This window comes from Squalius cephalus (assembly GCF_949319135.1).
Source record: "Squalius cephalus genome assembly, chromosome: 20".
Lineage (NCBI taxonomy): Eukaryota > Metazoa > Chordata > Actinopteri > Cypriniformes > Leuciscidae > Squalius > Squalius cephalus.
Genome location: NC_137141.1, coordinates 3,287,823 through 3,312,633, shown reverse-complemented (window position 1 = coordinate 3,312,633; position 24,811 = coordinate 3,287,823). Strand labels below are relative to the sequence as shown.

Genomic DNA, 24,811 nt, shown 5'->3' with positions numbered 1-24,811 from the left:
CACTACTCATCTGAGATAATGGGACGATATAAAACCACTGATGTCTAATTGATATTTAAAAAACTATTAGGATTTAGTCGTAAAATGAATGTAAAAATGTTCAGATGTACAACTTTTAAAAGATGCTCAAAAAGGCTGCATTTATTTGATAAAAAATGCATTAAAAACAGTGAAATATTATTCTAATGTAAATTACCTGTTTTCTATGTGAATATATAGTAAAGTGTAATTTATTCCTGTGATCAAAGCTGAATGTTCAGCATCATTACTCCAGTCTTCAGTGTCACATGATCCTTCACAAATCACTCTAATATGAGGATTTGATGATCAAGAAACATTTATGATTATTATTAATGTTGAAAATAAATAACTGATTCATTTTATTTTACAGGATTCTTTGATTAATAGAAATAGAAAGATTTAAAGAACAGCATTTATTTGAAATAGAAATGTTTGTAACATTAGAAATGTCTCTACTGTCGCTTTTGAACAATTTAATGCGTCCTTGATGAATAAAAATACTGTATTTTAAGAAATAACTGCTTGACCCTAAACTGTTATAGAAGTTTAGGAGTGTCTGGAGGCTGATTCTGTCATTTGCAGTGCATTATGGGAGTGAGGTGTTCTTTAGATCTTCAAGATAACAGCACATTCTCCTCAATTAAAAACAAGACACATCCGTACAGAAGCATATATGATGCCTGAATAACCTCAGAGCCCATGATCAGTCAGTCTTGAAGGGTTTATATTGGAAATCTGATAACACTTTAGTTTAGTGTCCAGTTCTCACTATTAACTGGTTGCATATTACTAGGATATTGGCTGTTTATTAGTTCTTATAGAGCACATATTAATGCCTTATTCTGCATGATCATATTCTACATCCCTTAATCACCCAATACCTAAACTTAACAACTACCTGACTAACTATTAATAAGCAGTAATTAAGAGTTTATTGAGGAAAAATAGTGAGAATTGGACCCTAAACTCAAGTGTGATCGGAAATCTATTCCACTATGCCCACAGATCTTTATCAGTTTATTACTACAGTTTGCATTCATGTCTGTGTTCGTGTATCTGTGTTTCTGAATTATCACTCCAAACATTTGTGGAATTAGCTTTGTTTACAGTTAGTTCTGAAAAATCATTTTAATTGCTCAATTTTAGTACAAAGTTTGTCCCCTCGTCAGTGATGAATGACTGTTGTAAACTCAGTGACGTCGGCACCGTTATATGATTGGATTGCAAGTCGCACGTGATCTACATTATCAAGCTTTGTTAAATATTAAACTGAGAAACAGCGTGAAATAAGAGAATGTCTCAGAGAGCTGTTGAAGACTTCAGAGCAGTCGAATACTGGTTCTCTGAGAGCGTCCGGCTGTAAACACTCTCGTGTGGAGTCACGGCTTTATCCACTGGGATCTGCAGAAAACTCCCATTAATCAAAGAATCAAACAACCCAGCCTTTGTGTTTGAGTAGAACATATTTCTGCCTTCATGATATTTTCAGATACCAATAAGAGTGAACAACGTTTAACATATTCTACCACGCTTTAATCCTTTCCACATCATGGAAGTCTTAACCCTATAAAGCTACTGTATCATATTTGAGACAAATAAGGCCTCTAATGATCAACTTGATCTGTTAAACCTGTCACACTCAATCTCCTCAGTCCTTCTGTCTCTGACTGATAGTTTAGACTCTTTTATCCAGTAAAAGTCTTTCAGTATAATTGTACAAGCGTCCTCCTTCAGCTCGAGCTTCACGAGTCTTTCTGTGTCAAATCTGCCCTGATTTATCAAGGAAACGCAAGAATAACTTTGATATTGTTAGTAATATTTCAGCTGGACTGAAGCAGCTTCGCTTTACTTGATTATCATTCATCATTTATTATCATAATCATGAGTATCAAATATGATCATCAGGCTTTTGAGGAAGGTTTATGTGTTCATCTCTCAATCATCATTATATTGCATTGCATTATATGATTTAAAACTACAGAGATTTGATCATAAAACTAAGCATTTAAATATCAGCTTACTAAGACATTATTGGCAGATATTGATATTTATATGCATTTTATGCAAGTATCTGCTATACTGTTATAAAGATCTCATTGGTTTACATCAGAATTTCATCTTACATTTTGTCCATATAAATATCAGCATCTGCAGCAGATTGCGGACTTTTGCTCAGTTTGGAAATAAAACTGAGCTGTTTTTTCTCTATGTTCTCAATATATGATACAATATGAGCCATAAAAGTGTTTGATTTAAAAAAAAAAAAAGATTTTTCTGACAATTTTTTCATATGTCAGGCTTGACAGGGTTAAGGAATAGTTCACTTTACAATGACAATCCTGTCATCATTTACTCGCCCTCAAGCTGTTTTTAACCTCTATGAATATGAAGATATTTTGAAGAATGTTGGTAACAAATATCTTCATATTCATAGAGGTTTAAAACAGCTTGAGGGCGAGTAAATGATGACAGGATTGTCATTGTGAAGTGAATTATTCCTTTAATGAGACGGAGTGTCGGATCGGCACCTGATAGAGCTCGATGCGCTGCTCGTTCCTCTTGGCGCTGGAGTTCGGCACTCGAAGCGCACGAAACTCGGCCCGGAACAGGTTGGTCGCGTTCTTCTCCATGATGGACACGTTGAAGCGGAAAACCTTCGACGTTATGCCCTTGGGGCAGTAGGGGAGGTCATCTGCAACACAAGAGGTCAGAGGTCAGGTCACGGAAACACAGCTCTCTCAGTTACTACAGAAGCCCTCAGTTTACACAAATACAAGTTTCACATCATCTCATATCAACTGCTCTGAAGTATCTGGCCACGTCAACATTGTGGAAAAGGATTTTCTATAGTCTTCACGTTTAATTCAATGTCTTTCTTGCCATTTCTTTGTGATTAATTGTGAAATTTACTAGCAATTTCTGAGGGAAAATTGTTTCAAATCAGTGGATTCATTCACCCCAAAAAATAGCATTTTGTCATTATTTCCACACCCTTTTTTTACATTATTTACTTTTCATTAGAAAATATCACAGCAAGTGACATATTTTAAAGAAAGATGCAAACACGCATTTATTAATTATAATAATTATTAATTAACATTAGTTAATGCACTGCGAAGTAACATGAACAAACAATGAATAGTTGTATTTTTATTGACTAACATTAACACAAAGATTAACTAATACAGTAACAAATGTATTGCTCATGGTCAGTTCATGTTTTAATTAGGGCTGTCAAACGATTAATCGCATCCAAAATAAAAGTTTGTTTTTACATAATATATGTGTGTGTACGGTGTATAATTATTTTCTATATATAAATACACACACATGCATGTATATATTTAAGAAATATTTGCATGTATATACTGTGTATATTTATTTATATTATACAGTATGTAATTTATATTATATATAAATATTTTATATATAAATAACACATTTTTTTTAAATATATATGCATGTGTGTGTATTTATATATAGAAAATAATTATACTCCATACACACACATATATTATGTAAACACAAACTTTTATTTTGGATGCGATTAATCGTTTGACAGCCCTAGTTTTAATACATTACAATAAAGTTCATTAGTTAATATTAGTTAAAGTGTTACCAACTTTTTTAAGGTCACTGGACTCTGCACATGTGTGGTTTCAGTTGATGTTACATTTAATTGTGAATCATACTTTCACACACAGGCTTTATGCACAAATGCATGTATTTGAATGAATTGGTCATATAACTATTAATGCAGCGCTTATCTGGCTAATTCAGTTTAATCTTTTTTTTGTTTATATAATCAACTTTTATTTAGCATTTTATTTAACACCATTGAAATGCTCCTTAGAATAAACAGAAGATCAACTGTAAAACGTGTCTTTTGCTTGACGTGTGCGCTCGCTGATGACAGACCGCAGTCCATTAGCGATCCGCTAAATGTTGACTGGCTGGACGGCGAGTCAGATGTGGAATATTTATGTAATATGAAGGGATTATGCCAGCTGGGCTGTGCCGCTCTACACTTCTGGACCTCCTGAAAACCACACGCTTATGCAAGCCTCAGTCTTTCACACTCTTTCTCTTTCTCTTTTTGGATTTTGAAAACCAATTCTGTGCACCAAATGGAGTTTGGTGGAGTTTCAGTTGATTGACCATCACATCTTTCAGTAGCTATGTTAACATTCATCTACTTTTATGTCAATTTTGGGAAATTGCATTTAAAAGAAACACTCACTGGATGGAAATTCCAAGATGCTCATAAATTAAAAAAATGTGCATAAAAACATGTGCGCTCAATTGAGGCAGATCATTTGTTATCCAATAAGACATGCACATAAACTACGATGGAAACACATTTACTGAGTAAATCTCTCGATGCACAACAATAATCTCATGTGACTTTGCCTCATCTGAAGCTGTGATTGGATAACTGGAGTAACTGGTGGACCAATGGCATCGCAGCGTCTCAGATGTTGGTTTGGTGTTTCTGAAACGCCGGAGTCGAAGTGAGTGATCAGAGTGATTGGGTTTAATTCCCTCCAGAAGCGTCTCACACACACGAGTGTGTTCCCGAACACCAGCATCCGAACGCCAGAGATCATGACAGTGTTTATTGTGTTTCGTCTGACGCTCTGAGACACACTCGTTTATGATGGAGGGAAAAAGAGTCAGATTGCAGAAACTCATATATGCGACCAAATTTCACAAGAGGCGACTAAAAAATGTATTTAATTAGCCAATGGCTAGTAAATTGTCTGATTACAATCACGTGTAAGTGAGTTAGAGGCAAAAAATAAGTTTAGCACAGACATTGCCTGTTGAGCTTATGGCTCTGTCGCTTTCTCTCACACACACACACACACACCCGTGATAGATAGATAGATAGATAGATAGATAGATAGATAGATAGATAGATAGATAGATAGATAGATAGATAGATAGATAGATAGATAGATAGATAGATAGATAGATAGATAGAGATAGGGAGAGAGAAAGATAGGGAGAGAGAGAGATAGAGAGAGAGGGAGAGAGAGAAAGATAGAGAGAGAAAGATAGAGAGAGAAAGATAGAGAGAAAGATAGAGAGAGAGAGAAAGAGAGAGAGAGAAAGATAGAGAGAGAGGGAGAGAGAGAGAAAGAGAGAGAGAGAGAGAGAGAGAAAGAGAGAGAGAGAAAGATAGAGAAAGATAGAGAGAGAGAGAGAGAGAGAGAGAGAAAGAAAGAGAGAGAAAGATAGAGAGAGAGAGAAAGAAAGAGAGAGAGAGAGAGAAAGAGAGAGAGAGAGTGAGCGAGAGAGAGAGTTGTGTCATCATGAAAGTTTATCATTTACATGCGTTTTTGGGCCTTGCCAATTTAAACATTCAAGCGCAAGAAGACGTGAAGGATAACTTGCGCGCTGTGTGAGAAGTTTTGTCTGCGCAAACTGCACATCCGAAGCAGACTGAATTGAGCTCTCTTTCACGTCTTCTTGCGCTTGAATGGACAATTTCACTCAAAATGAGGCAAAATGTCCATCTTGGCGAGTATCCTGGTAAACATAGTCGGTTATGTCTGAAGTGACCATGAACAATCGAGAAAGTGAACGCATGTGTACAGTAACAGTGTATTGGATCCGTGCATGCGCTCTTAAAGGGACAGCAGCCTCATATTCCTGATGCTGCTCTTAATGCTAATCAAACAACAGACTCACTGCAAAAAAATGACTCAATGCTCTTGACTAAATAACTTCGTATCTTTAATAAGGATTAATCTATATTTAATTTATACAATGAAGACTAAGCAGTGTTATTTTACATTTGATTACTTTATTCAGTTTCTGTACCTATTCTGCTATTCTGTATCTAACTACTGTTAGATCTAACTGTAAAACAGTTTATTTAATTTAATTAGCATCTTTGTTTTATTGTGTTTATCTGTGCTATTGCTTATAGTTTGATTATTTGTTCTTATTTTATTACAGACTGTTTATTTGACTTTAACAGTGTTTTGAAATGTATACTTTATATTGATATTAAGTTTATATAGAATTTTTTTATCGCGAGATTAACATTCTTTTTGGCCTAGCAAACTTTGTAGTTTTATTTCACATGCTGTTGCAACAACTAGTAACATTAGAAAAACTACAACACCACACCGGATCTAGCTAGACCGGACACAAAACAACAGGCGCGCCACACACACTTGTTTGGGCTTGCGAACCGGCCGAAGAGTAGCAAGCTAACGTTACGTTTTGAGTGGATGGCGAGCGCAAGATGCCGAAATGGATGCCAATAAGATTCTGAATGGAAAGTTTACTTTTAAAAAGTTTCCAAATGGTTCAATTGACAAGACCAAAGTGATCTGTGTGTTTTGTCGTTGTGAACTGGGCGATCATCGCAGCACGCCCAGTCTGAAACACCACTGGATGGCCAAGCACACACACGGCTGATGCGAATTCTCTGACGCGAGTATTTGCTCCGAGTGAGAATGTTAGTGTGAAACTGAACACTACAGTATATGCCAATGTTGCTTTCAATAAAAAAACATTTGCGGAAAAAGCAAGCCGATCCACTTTTCCATGTTGATAAGAGCATTAAAATGAGAAAAAAAATAATGGGACAAAAAGAAATCAAGAGACATTTAGAATAGATAAAAATGTGCGACTGTGATTAATTGCGAGTTAACTATGACATTAATGCGATTAATCACGATTAAATATTTTAATCGTTTGACAACACTATCTAGAATTTTTTTTTTTTGCATTGTTCTTGGATTACATTTAAAAAGTCTGGCGAGTAAAATTAAATAAATGACTAGCCAATGGCGACTTGAGCTTCAGCGTGTCTGTAAAGGGTTGAAACTTCCATTTTTCTCACAAAGTTTCGATTTTGTTCTCATCTCTCATGGGATGGAAACGATGCTTTATTTGCAAATGTTTTATGAGATATTCCAATTCTGTGCATAGCTAGTGCCTCCAGTCTCAGACTGTAACAAAAAAATGAATAAAAAATCCAGTAAGTTGGCAATATATGCTTATAATTCATGCAAATGGCAGCTCTGTTGAATCTCCACGTGCCTTATGTCTCCCGTACGCGTCACGTGCCGCTCTCCTCTTGAAGATGGAAAGCCCCGCTCTGAGATTTGAAATTCTAATCAACTCTTTTGGTTTCCTTCTAGATGATCTCATTTTTCCTACTGCAATGTTTTAGGTGGATTTCACATTATGGCTGATTTTCGCCAAGGCTCAAGTGTGTAGCTCATTTGTTCCGTGAATGGAAGTACAGGGATTGTTGCAGTGAATGAAGTCAAACACAAAGATCAGTTCTGAAGTTTCAGATATGGGTCAACAGAGTGACACCAAAGGTTTTCCAAACTGGACAGAACGTTTTCATTTTAGTTAACAATAATAGCCCTGTTGCAGTCGGACTATTATTACTTTAGCAGATGATTAGCACGCCAATCCATCTTACTCAGTTGCCCTGTCTGATCTCAGGCCAGGTAAGTGTCATATTCGAGGTGCTCTCGTTGGTTTGACTCTAAACATGGTCTGAGACGTCGTTCCTCTCCTGCCAGGTGACATGATCCAGAGCTCCTGAGAAAGCCTTGGATGTAATCAGGGCAGCGCTGATGAACGTCAGAGGAAAGTGGTAAACAGAGGAAATGAAGTCGAGTCACCTTCATTTATACAGCGCTTTAACAATATGAGTTGTTTCAAAGCAGCTTTACAGTGATAATAGGAGATTACAGTAACAGAGATTGTTACTCGCTGCGTATTACGTGTTTAGTCTATAGGTGTGCGCGTTTGAATATACACGTGCGCAGGCGTGTAGTCGTTATATATAAACTGACCTCAACAAATGACTTGTTTGGCCTTAAAAATTCATAATACAGAATTTTTTTTGTCCATGTGAACTGGGAGGAGAGCGACTTTACTCTGACTCAGAACTAGATCTTCTGGCAGAAAAATGCCACTTAATTCATTTATTACACTGAAGTAGTTTTCTGCTTTTATAAGAGCCGTACGCCTCTTGAGGTCGTGCTGTTGAATGTAGAAACACTTCAGCTGTGACAATGAATCACTGCCTCTTGTATACCTTATTTCTTACAGTATAGACAATTATTGACTTTAAAGCTACACTGTGTAACTTTTTTAGTTGATTCTTAGCAAAAAACACTTAGTTCTTTCAAAAATATATGTGCTCATTAATGTATATTTACTTCTTTCAAGTAATAAAGTATTCTCTTAAGTTTATAATCTGCCATTGAAAGTACATACGGGTGAGGGGTTCGAATGCCGGTCGCCATGTTGCCCCTCCATCTTGAAACTACATTAGCCAAAGAGGGACATGCCTGTAAATTCAAGCTTCGCCTTTTGCGTTTTTCACTCAGTGACACCGTGACGAATGCGAGGGGGAGATTACTCGCGAGCTCGCGAGTGCCGGCAGATTTGAAAGATAGTGCGGTGTGTGTGTGTGTGCGTGTGTGTGTGCGTACTCACATTTGAAAGAAAGAATTAAAACGTCAACGCGACAGACAAATCAGCAATACCATAGTCAATATTGGAGTAACTTTTCCCAGATGGAAAGAGCTCATGAGGAGAAAAGATTTTAAAACGGACGCCGAGGTTGCCTGCTTTCTTCTCGACAGGTAATTCAGCCTGTTGTAATTCATTTGTGTAAATTCGAAGTTTTATAGTTGCTTGTCTAACCATAGCATGGTTGTGCATAACGCCAGAACGACCTCTAGTATAACTTCATTCTCGCGTCAATGGTGAAAAAGTATCGTTTACCTTGTAACATAAATCTGTGCTGCGACGGATCACAGGTGATGAATAGTTTTAAAGGCGCAATTTTTTAAGCTATATAAAAAAAAAGGACACTGTAAATTTTAGTTATTTTTAATTGCTTTTACTTTGTACACATTGTAACGTTAGCCTAATCTGATTATGCTGGGATAGCCGATTCCAAGGGTGACGTTTACCTCCTGACATCTGTCCTGTAGTTTTATTCATTTTAGACGTATTGTTTATTATTGTCATGGACGAAGTCGATAACTGGAAGCCATGTTAATCTTGGAATAATACGGCCACCGTAGGAGTGAAAACGCCCTCGGAATTGAGAGGAACGGAAACTAATATTCACTGGGTAGTCATATACAATTTCACCGCTAGATGGGGGTAAAAATCACACAGTGTAGCTTTAAAGGGATAGTTCACTTTGAAATGAATTTTTGGTATGTTTTAGCTTACCTCAAGGGCATCCAAGATGTAGGTGTCTTTTTTTTCCGCAGTAGTTTCAATTTTGATATTTTTAGGTCAAACCGTTCTTGTCTGACAGTCCTATAATGCAGGTCTATGGTCACTGTCTCAAAGAGCATGCACAGAGAAGTCCAAATTAAACAATTCCCCATCGTAAGTACACATTGATGGCCTAAGACACGAAACGAGCGGTTTGTGTGAGAAAACAAACAGTATTTATATCGTTTTTTACCTTTTGTACACAGCCACGTCCAAGTGATCTGAGGGTGCGGGCGCGGGCGCTTCCTATTGTGTGACGTTTGCACAGACTGGTGCATATATATATACACACTAGATGTCGCCTTGGCTGGCAATCGCAATGAACTGCTGTAGCCAAGGCGACATCTAGTGTGTATATCTCTATGCACCAGTCTGTGCAAACGTCACACAATAGGAAGCACGCGCGCCCTCAGATCAATTGGACGTGGCTGTGTACAAAAGGTAAAAAACGATATAAATACTGTTTGTTTTCTCACACAAACCGCTCGTTTCGTGTCTTAGGCCATCAATGTGTACTTACGATGGGGAATTGTTTAATTTGGACGATGGGGAATTGTTTTAGGACCACAGACCTGCATTATAGGACTGACAGACAAGAACGGTTTGACCTAAAAATATCAAAATTGAAACTACTGCGGAAAAAAAGACACCTACATCTTGGATGCCCTTGAGGTAAGCTAAAACATACCACAGTTTAATTTCAAAGTGAACTATCCCTTTGATAGCACTAAACCTTTGGTTTTTGCCTCATTAACTCTTTCCCCGCCATTGACAGAATTTTCCGTGTTTTCACTGTTATACGGTAGGGGGTGCTATAATACATCTTCTGAAAGAGTGCTGAATCTACTGATCAAAACACAGGAGAAGAAGCAGAAACAAGTGATATCACATGTAATCATATGCATATGTAAAATAGCATGATCATCAACATTAAACAGCATTTAAATCAAAACTGCCTAATGTTACTGAATGAAATGTCGACCCAGGACGAGCTACAGGACTGAAGCTTTAGGGGTGTTGATGGACTCGATCGACTCCATCTGTGTTTTGATCTGAATCTGATCCAGATGTAGTCTTTGACAAAAACGTGATTTTCTCAGCTTTTTGCTCAAAGTGTTGCTTTTTTTAATGAAACTTACCCACATTGAAGTGTTGACAAAAAATAATGCAAGAAGCTAGAATTAGTTTACAAGCACAGAGTCGGTTATTTATTTTGATATATTTCAGATATTAATACAGCAAAATACTATGGGAGGAGTGAAACTTGTGAAAATGCTGGTGCTGGATGGCAACGTTTTTCAAAACGCTGGCAGTGAAAGAGTTAATAATGTGTCAAAATGCACTTTTCATTAGAGTTTTTTAAAAAGCGGTATTGGTATTTAGTAATTTAATATTAAAAAGAACTGCTGTACCCAATAATGTTGCCTTTTTCAATAAAAACGTATAACTGTTTATGATGTAAATGATAAGCACACCTCAACAGAACGAGAATGGAAAACTTGGAAACGAGTTGCATTTCAGCACTTCTGGCTCTGAAGTCAACAGGTGTTTGGTTACAAAATGGTGAACACACACTCAAGAAATGTTCAGGTTTTATTCTACGACATGAAAGACATCAGTAATGCCACCTTGTGATTAAAAAAAGAAAAGGAAAAAGCTTTTACTTGTCTTGAAAACGGCGGTTGCTAACAAGTGTCTAAATGTGACGACAGAGGTTGATGTGCACATTAAACATCATCAGTCCAACAGATAAACTCATCTTGCTTTCACAGTTTATGATAAACTGTTCTAACTCAAACTGTCCAACTTGTAGATTGATCCGTTTTCCAATTGATGTTATAAAAATGCAAAAACATCAGAAATATATAAAACACAATGAGATGGATTTAAAAGCTTTAGAGTTCCTGGATGCACATTTATCAGAAAATACTTACTCTACAGAAGCCAAATCAAACATCTTTATACCACGAAACTATCCAAAAAGGATGCGCATACAACCAGCATTTTCTCAAAAATAATAACTCAAGATAATAATGCAATTAGACTCATCCACAATAGCCCAAAAAGAGCACAGTGTTGAAGCTTATGATGGTGACCATGAGGTCATGTGACTGTGGTGTAGTTTGTTTATAGCCTACTTTTAGCTTTTTATTTAGACTTCAAAATTCATAAAGGTTGTGTTCATTTGTGAAGATTATCATGATGAGCAAAACATGTAAGAATAATACATTTACAGCTTATTTACTGCAATAATCCAAAAGCCAACTGGGTTTTTGTCGAGGGAACCAGTGTGATGTGAATTTACGGGTTGGACTGTACAAACTCGTCACTCTATGCCAGTCTGAAGACCAGAAATGTGATGAATTTGAAGATTTTTAAATCATGATCAGAGAGAGGAGCTTTATTAGGTCCCATTAGCAGACTGGTTAATATTACTAGTTAATAAACTGCTAGTGTTGTAATGAAGTCCGAGGTTTATGAGAGACATCAAGAAATGTCAAGAGGTCAACTGTTCAACGGCCTTTAAAGTCCAACTGGACAGAATAAAACTATAAGGGTTCAATCATTTCCAACCACCAAAGACTTCAGACATCACCGCAGATAACGGCGGACTGAATGCAAACCAAAGGCTGATCAAAACACACTGCGCTTTCTTTCAGGTCCTGTGAGCCTTTGTTCTGCGTCCAAACGGCGAGTCTGAAGTGAAATGAGGTCATGCAGTAAATATCCCGGGTGCATTCATCAAGAGCGGTGTATAATAGGCCGTGACCCGTGTGTTAAGTGACTGCTCGCCTCCTCCGGTCGGTTATCTCAAGAGTCTGAATGTGGAATCCCTCAAATAAATGATATCCCAATGTTCACACTATCCATCCCAAACAGTGTGTGAGATCAAAATAAGTGTGTAGTATGTTGAAAAGAGTGTGCCAGAAGTCCCGGATGGTCTACTATTCCCGGTGGATTTTCGAAGTGTGGATCCGTGCTCACGATAACAGCTGATATTACCCACAACCCACTGTGCTTTGGAGGAGGAACTACAAACACGAGTAAAAAGTGTTAAAAAACTACAAAAATGGCGGATATGCGCGACCAACGGTGAGAGGTTTAGATAAAGGTTTGAGTGACTAATCAAAGTTTAACCTGATGGAAAAATATTTATTTAATGTTATCCGTGCTATATTTAATCTGCAATAATGTGGAGTTTTATAAAGATCCGTTTGGCCATTAACTTTTAAATGCATCATCATTATGCATGAATATGAGAGTCTCCGCATGAAAGACCCGCGACTGCAGATCAACGTGCTTCTGCATTTCTGTCCGATACAGTAGAACATTAGATTAAATGTGGAGGATTTTAACTGTGACAAGATGATTGACAGGCCAGTTTACTGTGATAGGATGATTGACAGGCCAGTTTACTGTGATAGGATGATTGACAGGCCAGTTTACTGTGATAGGATGATTGACAGGCCAGTTTACTGTGATAGGATGATTGACAGGCCAGTTTACTGTGATAGGATGATTGACAGGCCAGCTTACTGTGATAGAGAGCAACCGTTAAAGACGCAATTGTATGACGTGATACAGTAGTATGTCCCAAAGCTTGTCTACTCTTCTGCTACACACTCAAAAGTATGCACTTCTTCTTCACAAAGCAATAGTACAAGTAGGCGAATTGAGACGCAGCAACGAGATGAGATAATGCACCAAAAGCCTGACTCGAGCGCTCACGTGACCGGCAAATCAGAGATGGAAAAAAGTGCGCGTGTTTGTGTGTTTTGGCCAGCGAATGTGATCTCTGTTTTGCTTGGAAATGACATCACCTTCTTACTATTAAACATATCAGAAGTGGCGCTCTCTGCATCTCTGATCCGCGTCCATCGCTCTCTGGCAGACACAGCCGTGATCTCCGACAGCCAGATAGTGTTAACCCCGTCCCAGAGACTCACCATCTGCTGGCTGGGTGTTCCTCCCTCAACAAACAGCTTTTCTGGAAAGTTGTGCAAGTTTAAGGGTTTTGTGAGATGCCAATCAGTGGGAAAGAGGCTGGAACGCAGGTGCACGTCTTAATCTTACTCTTGGTTAATGGACAAACAGGTCTGGAATGGCAAAAATGCTTTCCAGTGATGTCATTCAGCCATTTCTGGATGCAAATAGACACAGAGGCGATAAGAAAGCATAACCTGCATGAACCCATTCGTCCCGAACGCGTGGTGCATGAAAAACACATTAGATTAGCTGATGTGAATGGAACGTGAATATACATTACTCGACCCACCACATTCTCTCATGCTGCGTTTACCGACACTGAAAACTGCTGGATGGAAAGGAAAGAAATCCTCTGCCAATCCAGTTTTCTCCCGCATGAGTGCTAGAATTCGTGTGTTTGTTCTGCGGGACGAGTCTCCGCTGGGACCTTAACAATAACAGGCTGAGCGTTTGCCATAGTGCTGTGGGGTGATCTTCCTTCAACATGAAGCTCGTAAATATACATTTATATGATGCATATCAACACTCGCTCAGAGAGAACTGCTGATCACGGAGAAATGAGATCACGGAGATCCTTTTATAGTTTTTATTAATATTTTGAATTTTATTTGATCTGGTTTAATTTTATATTTCATTGAAGGTTTAGTCATTTTTTAAAAAGTCTATACTTTTTTTATCAATTTATATTTTACAGTAGTTTTAGTTTTTTAGTACATTAGAAATGTTTCCTTTGCAACTAGCTGAAATATTTTTGTTTTGTTTCAGTTAATGTTAATTTTATTTCAAGTAATGAAAATGCTTTTTTATGGTTTTAGTTTTAGTTAAATATAATATTCCTAGCATTTACTCCATGTCTGTAGCTTTGAACGTGTCTTTATACTCCTAAAAGTTGACTAAACTAATCTGCACACTGTAAAAGATGATGCACTCACTTCATTTTTCTGCTCTGTTGACAGTACTCATTTTTATTGAGTTTGTATGACTTTCTGTTATGTACCTGTTTCTTAAAGCATTGCAAAACAGTTCACTGAAATAAGACCATCAAAACTTTCCTTTTCTGAGAAACAAATATTTGGTGACTCATCTTGCACTTACAGGCACATGCCATCTTTAGTCCAATCAGACGCTCTCTAGAATAAGAACGTCCACCTGCCACCAACCAACAGCAAATCACAGTTCACTGCTGTGACTTCAACTAATAACAAAAGGGACGAGCTCTTCAATATGTTCTGGTCCAGATTCCAACTATTTCAACACTTAAAAGAAAACTGTGCTCGTCAAGTGGGTTTTTTTTTTTTTCACAACTCAGACTTCAGATCCCCACACTGGCAGGATCCTCTTCAGAACCAGCAGTTCTCAGACGAACATTCCAAACGGAACCCAACAGTTCCAGGAGAACATCGGTTCCAGTAAACTCTCATGAATAAAAGTTCTTTATTGGCATCAATGGTTCCATGAAGAACCTTTAACATCACTTTCCACACATAAAAGGTTCTTTATGGTGGAAAAGACAGGTTCTTTAGATTATTAAAATGTACAAAAAAAAAAAAAAAAAAAAATGAACTAGTGTTTACTAAAACAAACTGGTTCTTCAATGGTATCACTCCCTTTTAGAACCTTTATTTATAAGAGTATAACACCAAAAGGGAAGGCCATGAAGCACTTGAAATATATATATTGAAGGTCATTTAACATTTAGATGTTTTCCAGAGGATTCCCCAACGGATCTGTGCATTTCAAGGATGATACAGTCAAACCAAAGATTATTCAGACACCAGATATCATTTTTTATATTTTTTTACTGGTGTGTGCAGGACACTATAGTTCATTTATGTAAGTGAGGAGGTGAAGTAAACTGTGACATATTATACCCAGATATTCTTCATACAGTGAATACCAGTAAAATGTATAAAAATTTGGGACCAAAAATTATTCAGACTCTTTGACCTGATCATGTTTTCTTAAGTGTTTTTTCTTTAATTGCTAATGCTCTTTTTACACACAGACTGAACAAAATGAAGCATTGCTTGGTGATTGGTTGAGCTAAACTGGTATTATCTAATTGTGTAGTTAAATTTAACAGCTGACAGATATTCAACATAATTCATGTGTGAGGCAGTCTAACAGAAGGACGGACAAAACCAGAGAAATATCAACTGAGTTCATAACTCTGAGTTCTGCTCATGTTTTATTACCATTTTCCAAACTATAGCGAATAAACTGAGATAATTTGAGATATGTCGAAGGTGTCTGAATACATTTTGGTTTGACTGTATACTGTAGCAAGTTCTACTGGCACATGCTTTCAGACAAAGAGTAAACCAGGTCTGGTTCTGAGCTCACCACTTTTCCAGAATCACCTCTCGCACTCTTGTCTTATCTTTCAACCACACAATCTAGTGCTAAACTAGGAAGACATTCACCCAACTGACTGTGTCCTCAGATAATCTGGGGCCCGTCTCGACTTGGACAGGACCCAGAGACACATGGAAAATTGGTGGAGATCCTTTTGCACTGACCCTCCGGTGAACGAACAGACCAAGCAAACCGTGTGAAATCGTTTTCAGATGTCAACTGGGTCCATTTATTACCAGGACAGATTTAAACGGCCTGAACAGTGATTAGTGCATTGGTGTAACGTGAGCCGAGCGGCACTATCATCACCTGTAACACTTTAATAACATTAACCAACAGAATTACATTACACATCGGTTAAAGTTAGGGGTGTAACAATTTATATCGCAATACAAAAATGCATCAATATGTATCAGGGATAGCCTAGTTCACCCAAAATGAAAATTTCTGTGTGATTTTTCTCAGAGTTCAGAGTTTTAGTGTCAGTACTACATTAAACTATAATGTTGAATATAATGTATAATAATGCAATGGGGGAATATTTTTGTGTCCTGATAATGCCTAATGTGTTATGATACCAGTAAAAAGTGGCCAATACATTATTTTAAATATATCTAGTCAGTGACAGAGTGCAGGCATAATTGTGTAAAATAATTCAGTATTTTCAGCTTCAGAATCACGAATATTGTTATTCTGGTGTCTCTATTGTCCTGTGCTTTGGGATTCCAGCACCAATTCCAAGCCTATTCATTTCCACCAATTTAATACCAAATTTAGCATTTTAATTAACAGCACATTTTTTGTTTACCTTTTATCATATGTCTTGGAGTATCGCAATCGAATGACATGAGGGTATCTTTACTTTGAAAACTTTGAATGCAATTCAAGTATTTCTTGGTGAACTGTGAGAAAAGGTTTTGTAGGATAAATGGGTGTTCAGAAATTCAATCATTTAGGCCTATGTTTCATCAGTCACCTTGCTCTCTAGATAACTGTTATTGGCCATTATTCATGACTTTTTAATCTGTTGTTAGTCTATGAATACCCCTGTCTCCATTGCCAGACCTTACACCTATACAGTAACTTACTGTTTTCAGGGAAGCCCTGGATCATGTTGAACTTGTGTATTTCTTTAGCGTAGTATTCGGTCTCGGTGTTGTCCTGTCCGCAGCTCTGATGCCGGTCTCGGCCCAACTCCTCCAGCAGTTCCCTAGTGCTGTTATACAGGGCCAGCACTTGATAGGGCACCTGACTAGGGCCCAGGGTCTGTGGCGGGCTGGTCAGCCTCAGTTTGCTGAGGATCTGACCCCGAATGGCCTCCACCCTCTTCTTCTTAATGTGGTCGATGTCCACCGTGGTGCAGGTTGACAGAGAGAAACTCATGGTCACACTGTTTAAAAGCAGGAAAAACAGCAGCCCTCTGCCCAAATGCATGGTTTATTCTGTTCACTTGTCACAGTTCCAGTTCACTTGAATAGCTTTAAAAGGATAATGAGAGTGAATCCCAGGTTGCCCTCTCTATGGGCTGGAGTTCAAGTGCTGAGCCTGTTTTCTCCAAGAGATTCCATGCTGCAACCTTATTATTCCATATAAACACCGCACAATAATCCCATAACATCCTTAAACATCCATCATTGGCACTTTACAAGAAAGCAGATTTTCAGCATAGCCTTGTCCAATCGCATTTCTCCCTAAAACCAGCGCTGTGGAAGACTTTCCCTGTGAGATGCACGCGCTCAACGCTCGCGCTCGACTGACAGGATTATTTCGCTCTCGTGCGCTTTTATAGTCAGAGTCTATGTGACGTGTGTCGGTGGGCGGAGTCACACTCTCTCACCCCGACTGCTCTCTTTCCCATTCATGCAATCATTTTATATAATAGCTAACGCATAGAAAATGTAATTGCACATTACGTAACCTAAAGCAATGGGAACGAATAGAATATTTTAGAAATGACTGTGTAATCCTAATTATCCAAAAGCCAAATGTCCTTCTCTGGCGCTTACTCTAAAATAATAGGTTTTTATAAAGTCTGTGCGCCTCCTGCTGGATGTTTAATCTGAAACTGCCAAAATACATTTCATAGAAGCTGCTGCTTTATTTTAGAAACTCATCTTGATATTTGATGTACACCACCAGTCTCTTCTGCTCAACAAGGCTGCATTTATTTGATTAAAAAAAACATCAACAACAACAGTAATGTTTTGAAATATTTTTACAGTTTAAAACAGCAGTTTTCTATGTGAATATAAAGTAAAGTGTAAATGTATCCCTGCTGGATTTTCAGCATCATTACTCAGTGCCACATGATCCTTCAGAAATCACTCTAATATGAGGATTTGATGCTCAAGAAACATTTCTCATTATTATCAATGTTGAAAACAGTTATTTACATTTTTATTTCAGGATTCTTTGATGAATAGAATCCTTAATTTAAAAAAGAAAGAAAGGATGAATTAAATTGACCAAAAGTTGCAGTAAAGACATTTATAATGTTACAAAAGATAAATACTGTTCTTTTGAACTTTCTATTCATTAAAGAAACTGTTTTCAACATTGATAATAATAATGAGAAATGTTTCTTGAGCATCAAATCATCATGTTAGAGTGATTTCTGAAGGATCATGTGACACTGAAGACTGGAGTAATGATGCTGAAAATTCAGCTTTGATCACAGGAATAAATTACATTTTAAAACATATCAAAATAGAAAACAGTCATTTTAAATTGTCATAATATTTAACAATATTGCTGTTTTTTTAATCAAATAAATGTAGCCTTGGTGAGCAGAAGAGACTTCGGTTACACTTTATTTTAAGGTGTCATTGTTACAGTGTAATTATATATTTAATTACTGAGTAATAATAATTAACGACATGTACTTACTATATGGTTAGGGTAGGATTAGGTTTTGGTTTCGGGTTAATTGCATGTAATTATGCACAACTTACTCTTATTACTATGGTAAGAACATGTAACTGTAACAAGGACACTGTAAAATAAAGTGTTACCGAAACTTATTTTAAAAACATTAAAGATCTTACCGATCCAAAACTTTTGACTTGTACTTTACTTGCATTATATGCTTACAGGTTAAGATGTGAATTACAGTCAGTGTGTTCATAATAATCATGCTGAAATTATGTCTGTACATTCAATGGCATGTTAAGGATGTATTTGACGTAATTTATTAGGCTATTATATTCCTGTATGGTTTCGTATTACTTTTTATTGAAGCAGATCTTTATTTTGAGCATCATTACCATAATTGTTTCACATGTAGCTGAACAAAGAAACAGTATTTACCCTTTTAAGAGTTGGTGAACCTCATTCAGATTGTACTGTCCATGAGTCATGACATACTTTAGTTTGCATGAAATAACCGATGTCAAGTTGTAGAGGGAACTTGCATATCAACATTTCTATATATGGCAAAATCCAAGTGGCTTAAATCAACATACACAGGCAATGTCCTAAACAATATAAGACCCCAGATTGCTGGCACTGAACCAACATTTCTCTTAAAAAACAAAAATAAACAATAGATGATCAGTGGATGTCATCACTGTCCCACGGACATGTAGAGGACAGCAAAGAATCACTCACTACGCCACAATATCCCAGTGACAAAGAACTAAACTACTGAACTTTCTAATACTTGTTTGTCGTTTTTGTTGTAACTTTGTTTTTGCTCGTCAATCTTTTAATTTCTATTTATATGTGTGTGTTTATTTGGCTATTGGCTACATGTGATGATGATGAAGTGATGGTGATGACGTGATGGTGAAGACGTGATGGTGATGTGATGTGATGGTGAAGACGTGATGTTGAAGTGATGGTGATGACATATGATGTTGAAGTGATGGTGATGACATATGATGTTGGAGTGATGGTGAAGACGTGATGTGATGTGATGGTGAAGACATGATGTTGAAGTGATGGTGATGACATATGATGTTGAAGTGATGGTGATGATGGTGATGACGTGATGGTGAAGACATGTGATGGTGATGAAGTGATGGTGAAGACATGTGATGATGATGTGAAGGTGAAGACTTGTGATGATGATGATGTGATGGTGAAGACATGTGATGGTGAAGACATGTGGTGGTGAAGACATGTGATGGTGATGAAGTGATGGTGAAGACATTTGATGGTGAAGTGATAGTGAAGACATATGATGGTGAAGATATGTAGTGGTGAAGACGTGATGTGATGAAGTGATGATGAAGACGTGATGATGATGTGATGGTGAAGACATGTGATGATGATGAAGTGATGGTGAAGACGTGATGATGATGTGATGGTGAAGACATGTGATGGTGAAGACATGTGGTGGTGAAGACATGTGATGGTGATGAAGTGATGGTGAAGACATTTGATGGTGAAGTGATGGTGAAGACATGTGATGATGATGTGATGGTGAAGACATGTGATGATGATGAAGTGATGGTGAAGACATGTGATGATGATGAAGTGATGGTGAAGACATGTGATGATGATGTGATGGTGAAGACATGTGATGGTGAAGACATGTGGTGGTGATGAAGTGATGGTGAAGACATTTGATGGTGAAGTGATGGTGAAGACAAGTGATGGTGATGTGATAGTGAAGACATATGATGGTGAAGATATGTAGTGGTGAAGACGTGATGTGATGAAGTGATGATGAAGACATGTGGTGAAGACGTGATGGTGATGAAGTGATAGTGAAGACGTGATGTTGATGAAGTGATGGTGAAGATGTGATGGTGATGTGATGGTGATGAGATGGTGAAGACATGTGATGGTGATGACGTGATGTGATGAAGGGATGGTGAAGATGTGATGGTGAAGACATGTGGTGGTGAAGACATGTGGTGGTGATGGTATGTGATGGTGATGAAGTGATTGTGAAGACATGTGGTGGTGATGGCATGTAATGGTGATGAAGTGATGATGAAGATATGTGATGGTGAAGTGATGGTGAAGACAAGTGATGTTGAAGTGATGGTGAAAACGTGATGGTGAAGTGATGGTGAAGACATGTGATGGTGAAGTGATGATGAAGACACATGATGTTGGAGTGATGGTGAAGACGTGATGTGGAGTGATGGTGAAGACACGTGATGGTGATGTGATGGTGAAGACGTGATGGTGAAATGATGGTGAAGATGTGTGATGGTGATGTGATGGTGAAGACGTGATGGTGAAGACGTGATGGTGAAGACATGATGGTGAAGTGATGGTGAAGACACGTGATGTTGAAGTGATGGTGAAGTGATGGTTAGACGTGATGGTGATGAAGGGATGGTGAAGACATGTGATGGTGAAGACAAGTGATGGTGATATGATGGTGATGACATGTGATGGTGATGAAGTGATGGTGAAGACGTGATGGTGAAGATGTGATGGTGATATGATGGTGAAGACATGTGATGGTGATGACATGTGATGGTGATGAAGGGATGGTGAAGACATGTGATGGTGAAAACGTGATGGTGAAGTGATGGTGAAGACATGATGGTGAAGTGATGGTGAAGACATGTGATGGTGAAGTGATGTGAAGACACATGATGTTGGAGTGATGGTGAAGACGTGATGTGAAGTGATGGTGAAGACGTGTGATGGTGATGTGATGGTGAAGACGTGATGGTGAAGTGATGGTGAAGACACGTGATGTTGAAGTGATGGTGAAGATGTGATGGTGAAGTGATGGTGAAGACGTGATGGTGATGACATGTGATGGTGATGACGTGGTGGTGAAGACATGTGGTGGTGAAGTGATGGTGAAGTGATGGTGATGACATGTGATGGTGATGAAGGGATGGTGAAGATGTGATGATGAAGACAAGTGATGGTGATGTGATAGTGAAGACGTGATGGTAAAGACATGTGGTGGTGATGGCATGTGATGGTGATGAAGTGATGGTGAAGACACGTGATGTTGAAGTGATGGTGAAGACATGTCATGGTGATGACATGTGATGGTGATAAAGGGATGGTGAAGACATGTGATGGCATGCAATGGTGATGAACTGATGGTGAAGATATGTGATGGTGAAGTGATGGTGAAGAAAAGTGATGTTGAAGTGATGGTGAAGACGTGATGGTGATGTGATGGTGAAGACGTGATGGTGAAGTGATGGTGAAGACATGTGATGTTGAAGTGCTTGTGAAGACGTGATGGTGAAGACATGTAATGTTGAATCATGTGTTGGTTACGTTATGTCCAGATGTGCTGCCCTGTCAGTTTCATTTGCATATATATAAATGATAAATAAATATATACAGTATATAAATATGTTTATTGCTTGTTTGTTAGATTAGATTTCAAGGCACTTTAATAGATAATGACACTAAATTATTACAGATTTTTCATGTATGATAATACTTTAAAGAATACTATATGGCACATGCCTAAAAACATGGTAAAAAATGCATGGCAATAGCACCATTTTACTGTTTATCAGTCTGATTTTATTTCATTTTATTTTGTTTTGTATACTTTTTTTGACAATCACATTAATCACTGGACGACAGTAATACATAAGAAACAAACAAACAAACAAACAAACAAACAAACAAACAAACAAACAAACAAACAAACAAAGATAGATACAAAGAAAGAAAGACAGACAGAAAGAAATAGCTTTTTATACATGTTTTATTATTTTGAAAGTCAACTGGTACTTAGGCAATCTTTTGCATGAAAATCATCTATTCGGGTATGACTGGTGGAATTTGCCTTGGATATAATTATTTTGCCATTATATTTCATAACGTGCCAGCGTTCAGCGGTGACGTGACGTCACTTCCTGTACGCGGCTCCGTTAGAAATGGACGACAGTCTTCAGCTGGCAGACGGTGGATTAACTAAAAATGTGAGTTGAATTCATATTAAACTGTTTGTACAGATTCGCGACCAGTTAGACAGTTGTGCAGACACGGAGTAGCTTGCAGAAAGGCTCACATTAGTCTCTCTTTCACGCCGCGTTTCAATCTGCAGGACAGTAGTGTTTTGTGGGCTAAACAGCCCACATTTGGGCTCATTTGATACCCTGTCAAATGAACTAGTCCCGCAGATCAGTCAACTTTAATAAACAGGACTAACATGATGTAGAGTTGTTTGTGTGTTTAAGGGAACGCGTACTTTGTGTTTGTTTCTCGTTCATCGCGTGTAAACAGAGTTGGCGGCGCGTCATGTTGCCATAGCAACAGTAATGGCGTCTGTGGAACACACGACTCTCTCACGCTGAACATGCATTAATAAACATCAAAATAAATCTAATAAAAAATACCAAATCATACATTTTTATTATTTAATTGATCAAGCATTAAATAAAGTACATCTCAGTGTTCTAAAACGGACCTAATTTTCTTCTAGCAGATTGTAATTTTTAATGTCTGTTAATGTTGGGATGGATTATTCCAGAAGCTGTTGATTGACAGGTGTGCTGCCCAGAGGTTATGATTGACAGGTGTTCTGCTCATGTCGAATAGGTGGCTCGGTCAGGCCGAAGAGCTCGTCAGGCTGCTGAGATGATGAACACTGAAGACTCTCGTCAGAGGAAATCATCTTCATCGCTCAGTTCTGTAACAGAGGTCAGTCTGCATCAAAACAAACACATTTCACTGAATTTATGAATATTAACCAAAGAGAAAAACTTTTCGTTTGAGGAAGTCCTTATTTAAGACATGACTAAAGGAAAAAGGTCTAGTAACGTTAACCGTATCTACTCATATTAAGTTAAAGGCACAATATGTAAGTTTTTGCTTTAAAAATAGCAAAAATCACTATATCTATGTTATATATTTTTTTTAGTTGTGTACTTACATTATCCCGACTGTTTCCAACAACTTTCAAACCAGGAGAAATTTTAATTTAATTCGAAGACAAGGGACGTTTCTTTATTTCCGTTTTGTCGCCGTCAATGGCGTCATATCAGCGTTGTCCCTGGTTTCCGCTCGTACTGCCATAGCAACCAGAGCCCTCTGATAGTAACCAAGGCGACAGACATGGACAACATTAGTTCGTAATGTCTATCTGCACGCTGTTGTTGTTTCGTTTAAACATTATGGACCATGGCAAGCAGACTTTGGATAAAAAATGAGAACTAAAACAAGAATCAATATCAGCGCGGTGTTTTCGAGATGCCGAGAGCTCCCATAGACTAAAATGTTTGAATATGATCTATGTTATTCTAATGTTGATCTAGATTACTACTAGTCTCATACAGACAAACTAACACATACATTTCAACACATTCAGATGCAGTTTAGTGTGATAGTGTAATGTTAGAGCAGGTGAAACAGCGCTGCGTTACCTCACAAGTTTAATTTGTCTAATAAACTGACCTGTGAGTTGTAATTCTGCACTCGCGTGTAGTTCGGTAGAATGAAATGTCCATATTCCTTTTATATCCGCAGGACTCGCGTCGCGTGTGGAGCTGATAGCTCTCTTAGCAATCCCGAACTGCTTCATATCACAGTCATGATAAAAACATAGATGTATTCAGTCATCCATAAACATTATTAGATCGGCCGGCTTGACGTTGACGACAAGATCCATAATTCTTAGCAAATGTTGCGTCATCAAACTACGCCTTTGTTATTGTAAGAGGTTAGCGACCCCTAGTGGTGAAAAAAATGACATACTGTACTTTTAAGAAGTAAGACGTGATACGGTTTTGATTACACAGTACAAATTCTCTCCCATTAAATCCAATTTTTTAATTTTAGGATATCTCCCGATTCGATACTATCACGATACTTGGGTGCCGATACGATATGTATTGCGATTTTTAAGAATTGCGAGCCCTAATCGATGCACATGGAAATATGGTAGGCAAATGAAAGCATCATGCAGTGCAAAGCCTGTTCTAAATGCGAGTACAACAGTATTAATGTCCTGAGCGCTGGGTCTATTTTCAGGAGTTTCCCTCAGTGAACTCTCTCTCTTACACATGAACTGAAGATTGTTTGAGGCACATTTCTCTGCTGTTACCGCAGGGCATCGGCATCTGAGGCATGCCATCTTTGGTCGCTCTTGGTTTGTCCCCGAGAGTGCTGAGAGCCCTACACGAGTTCTGCTCGGAATTCCAGCTATGTTTTTTTTTTTTTTCCTGTAAACTTTCCAAATTAGGCTGCGTTCTCCGATGTAAAACCAGGATTCTTGAGTCCCCTGTGA

At 37.9% G+C, this 24,811-nt stretch overlaps 2 protein-coding genes across 3 annotated transcripts in view; one reads left to right on the top strand and one right to left on the bottom strand.

Moving 5' to 3' along the window:
* tgfb3 (transforming growth factor, beta 3) overlaps window positions 1–17,400 on the bottom strand; it is a 30,321-nt gene extending 12,921 nt beyond the window's left edge. For both annotated transcript variants that reach the window (XR_013819399.1, XM_079853219.1), the window contains exons 1-2: window positions 16,731–17,400; window positions 2,550–2,713 (exon numbers count right to left, since the gene is read on the bottom strand). Coding sequence is in view for 1 of the 2 variants with exons in the window: in XM_079853219.1 (XP_079709345.1) it covers window positions 2,550–2,713; window positions 16,731–17,076 (510 nt within the window). In the remaining variant the exon portion in view is untranslated. The remainder of the gene's footprint in view (window positions 1–2,549; window positions 2,714–16,730) is intronic.
* Window positions 17,401–22,420: 5,020 nt separating this feature from the next.
* Window positions 22,421–24,811, top strand: part of ift43 (intraflagellar transport 43 homolog (Chlamydomonas)) — a 35,120-nt gene continuing 32,729 nt past the window's right edge. Inside the window, exons 1-2 of the mRNA XM_079853221.1 lie at window positions 22,421–22,505; window positions 23,125–23,226. Of these exons, the coding sequence (XP_079709347.1) occupies window positions 22,461–22,505; window positions 23,125–23,226 (147 nt within the window). The 5' untranslated portion in view covers window positions 22,421–22,460. The remainder of the gene's footprint in view (window positions 22,506–23,124; window positions 23,227–24,811) is intronic.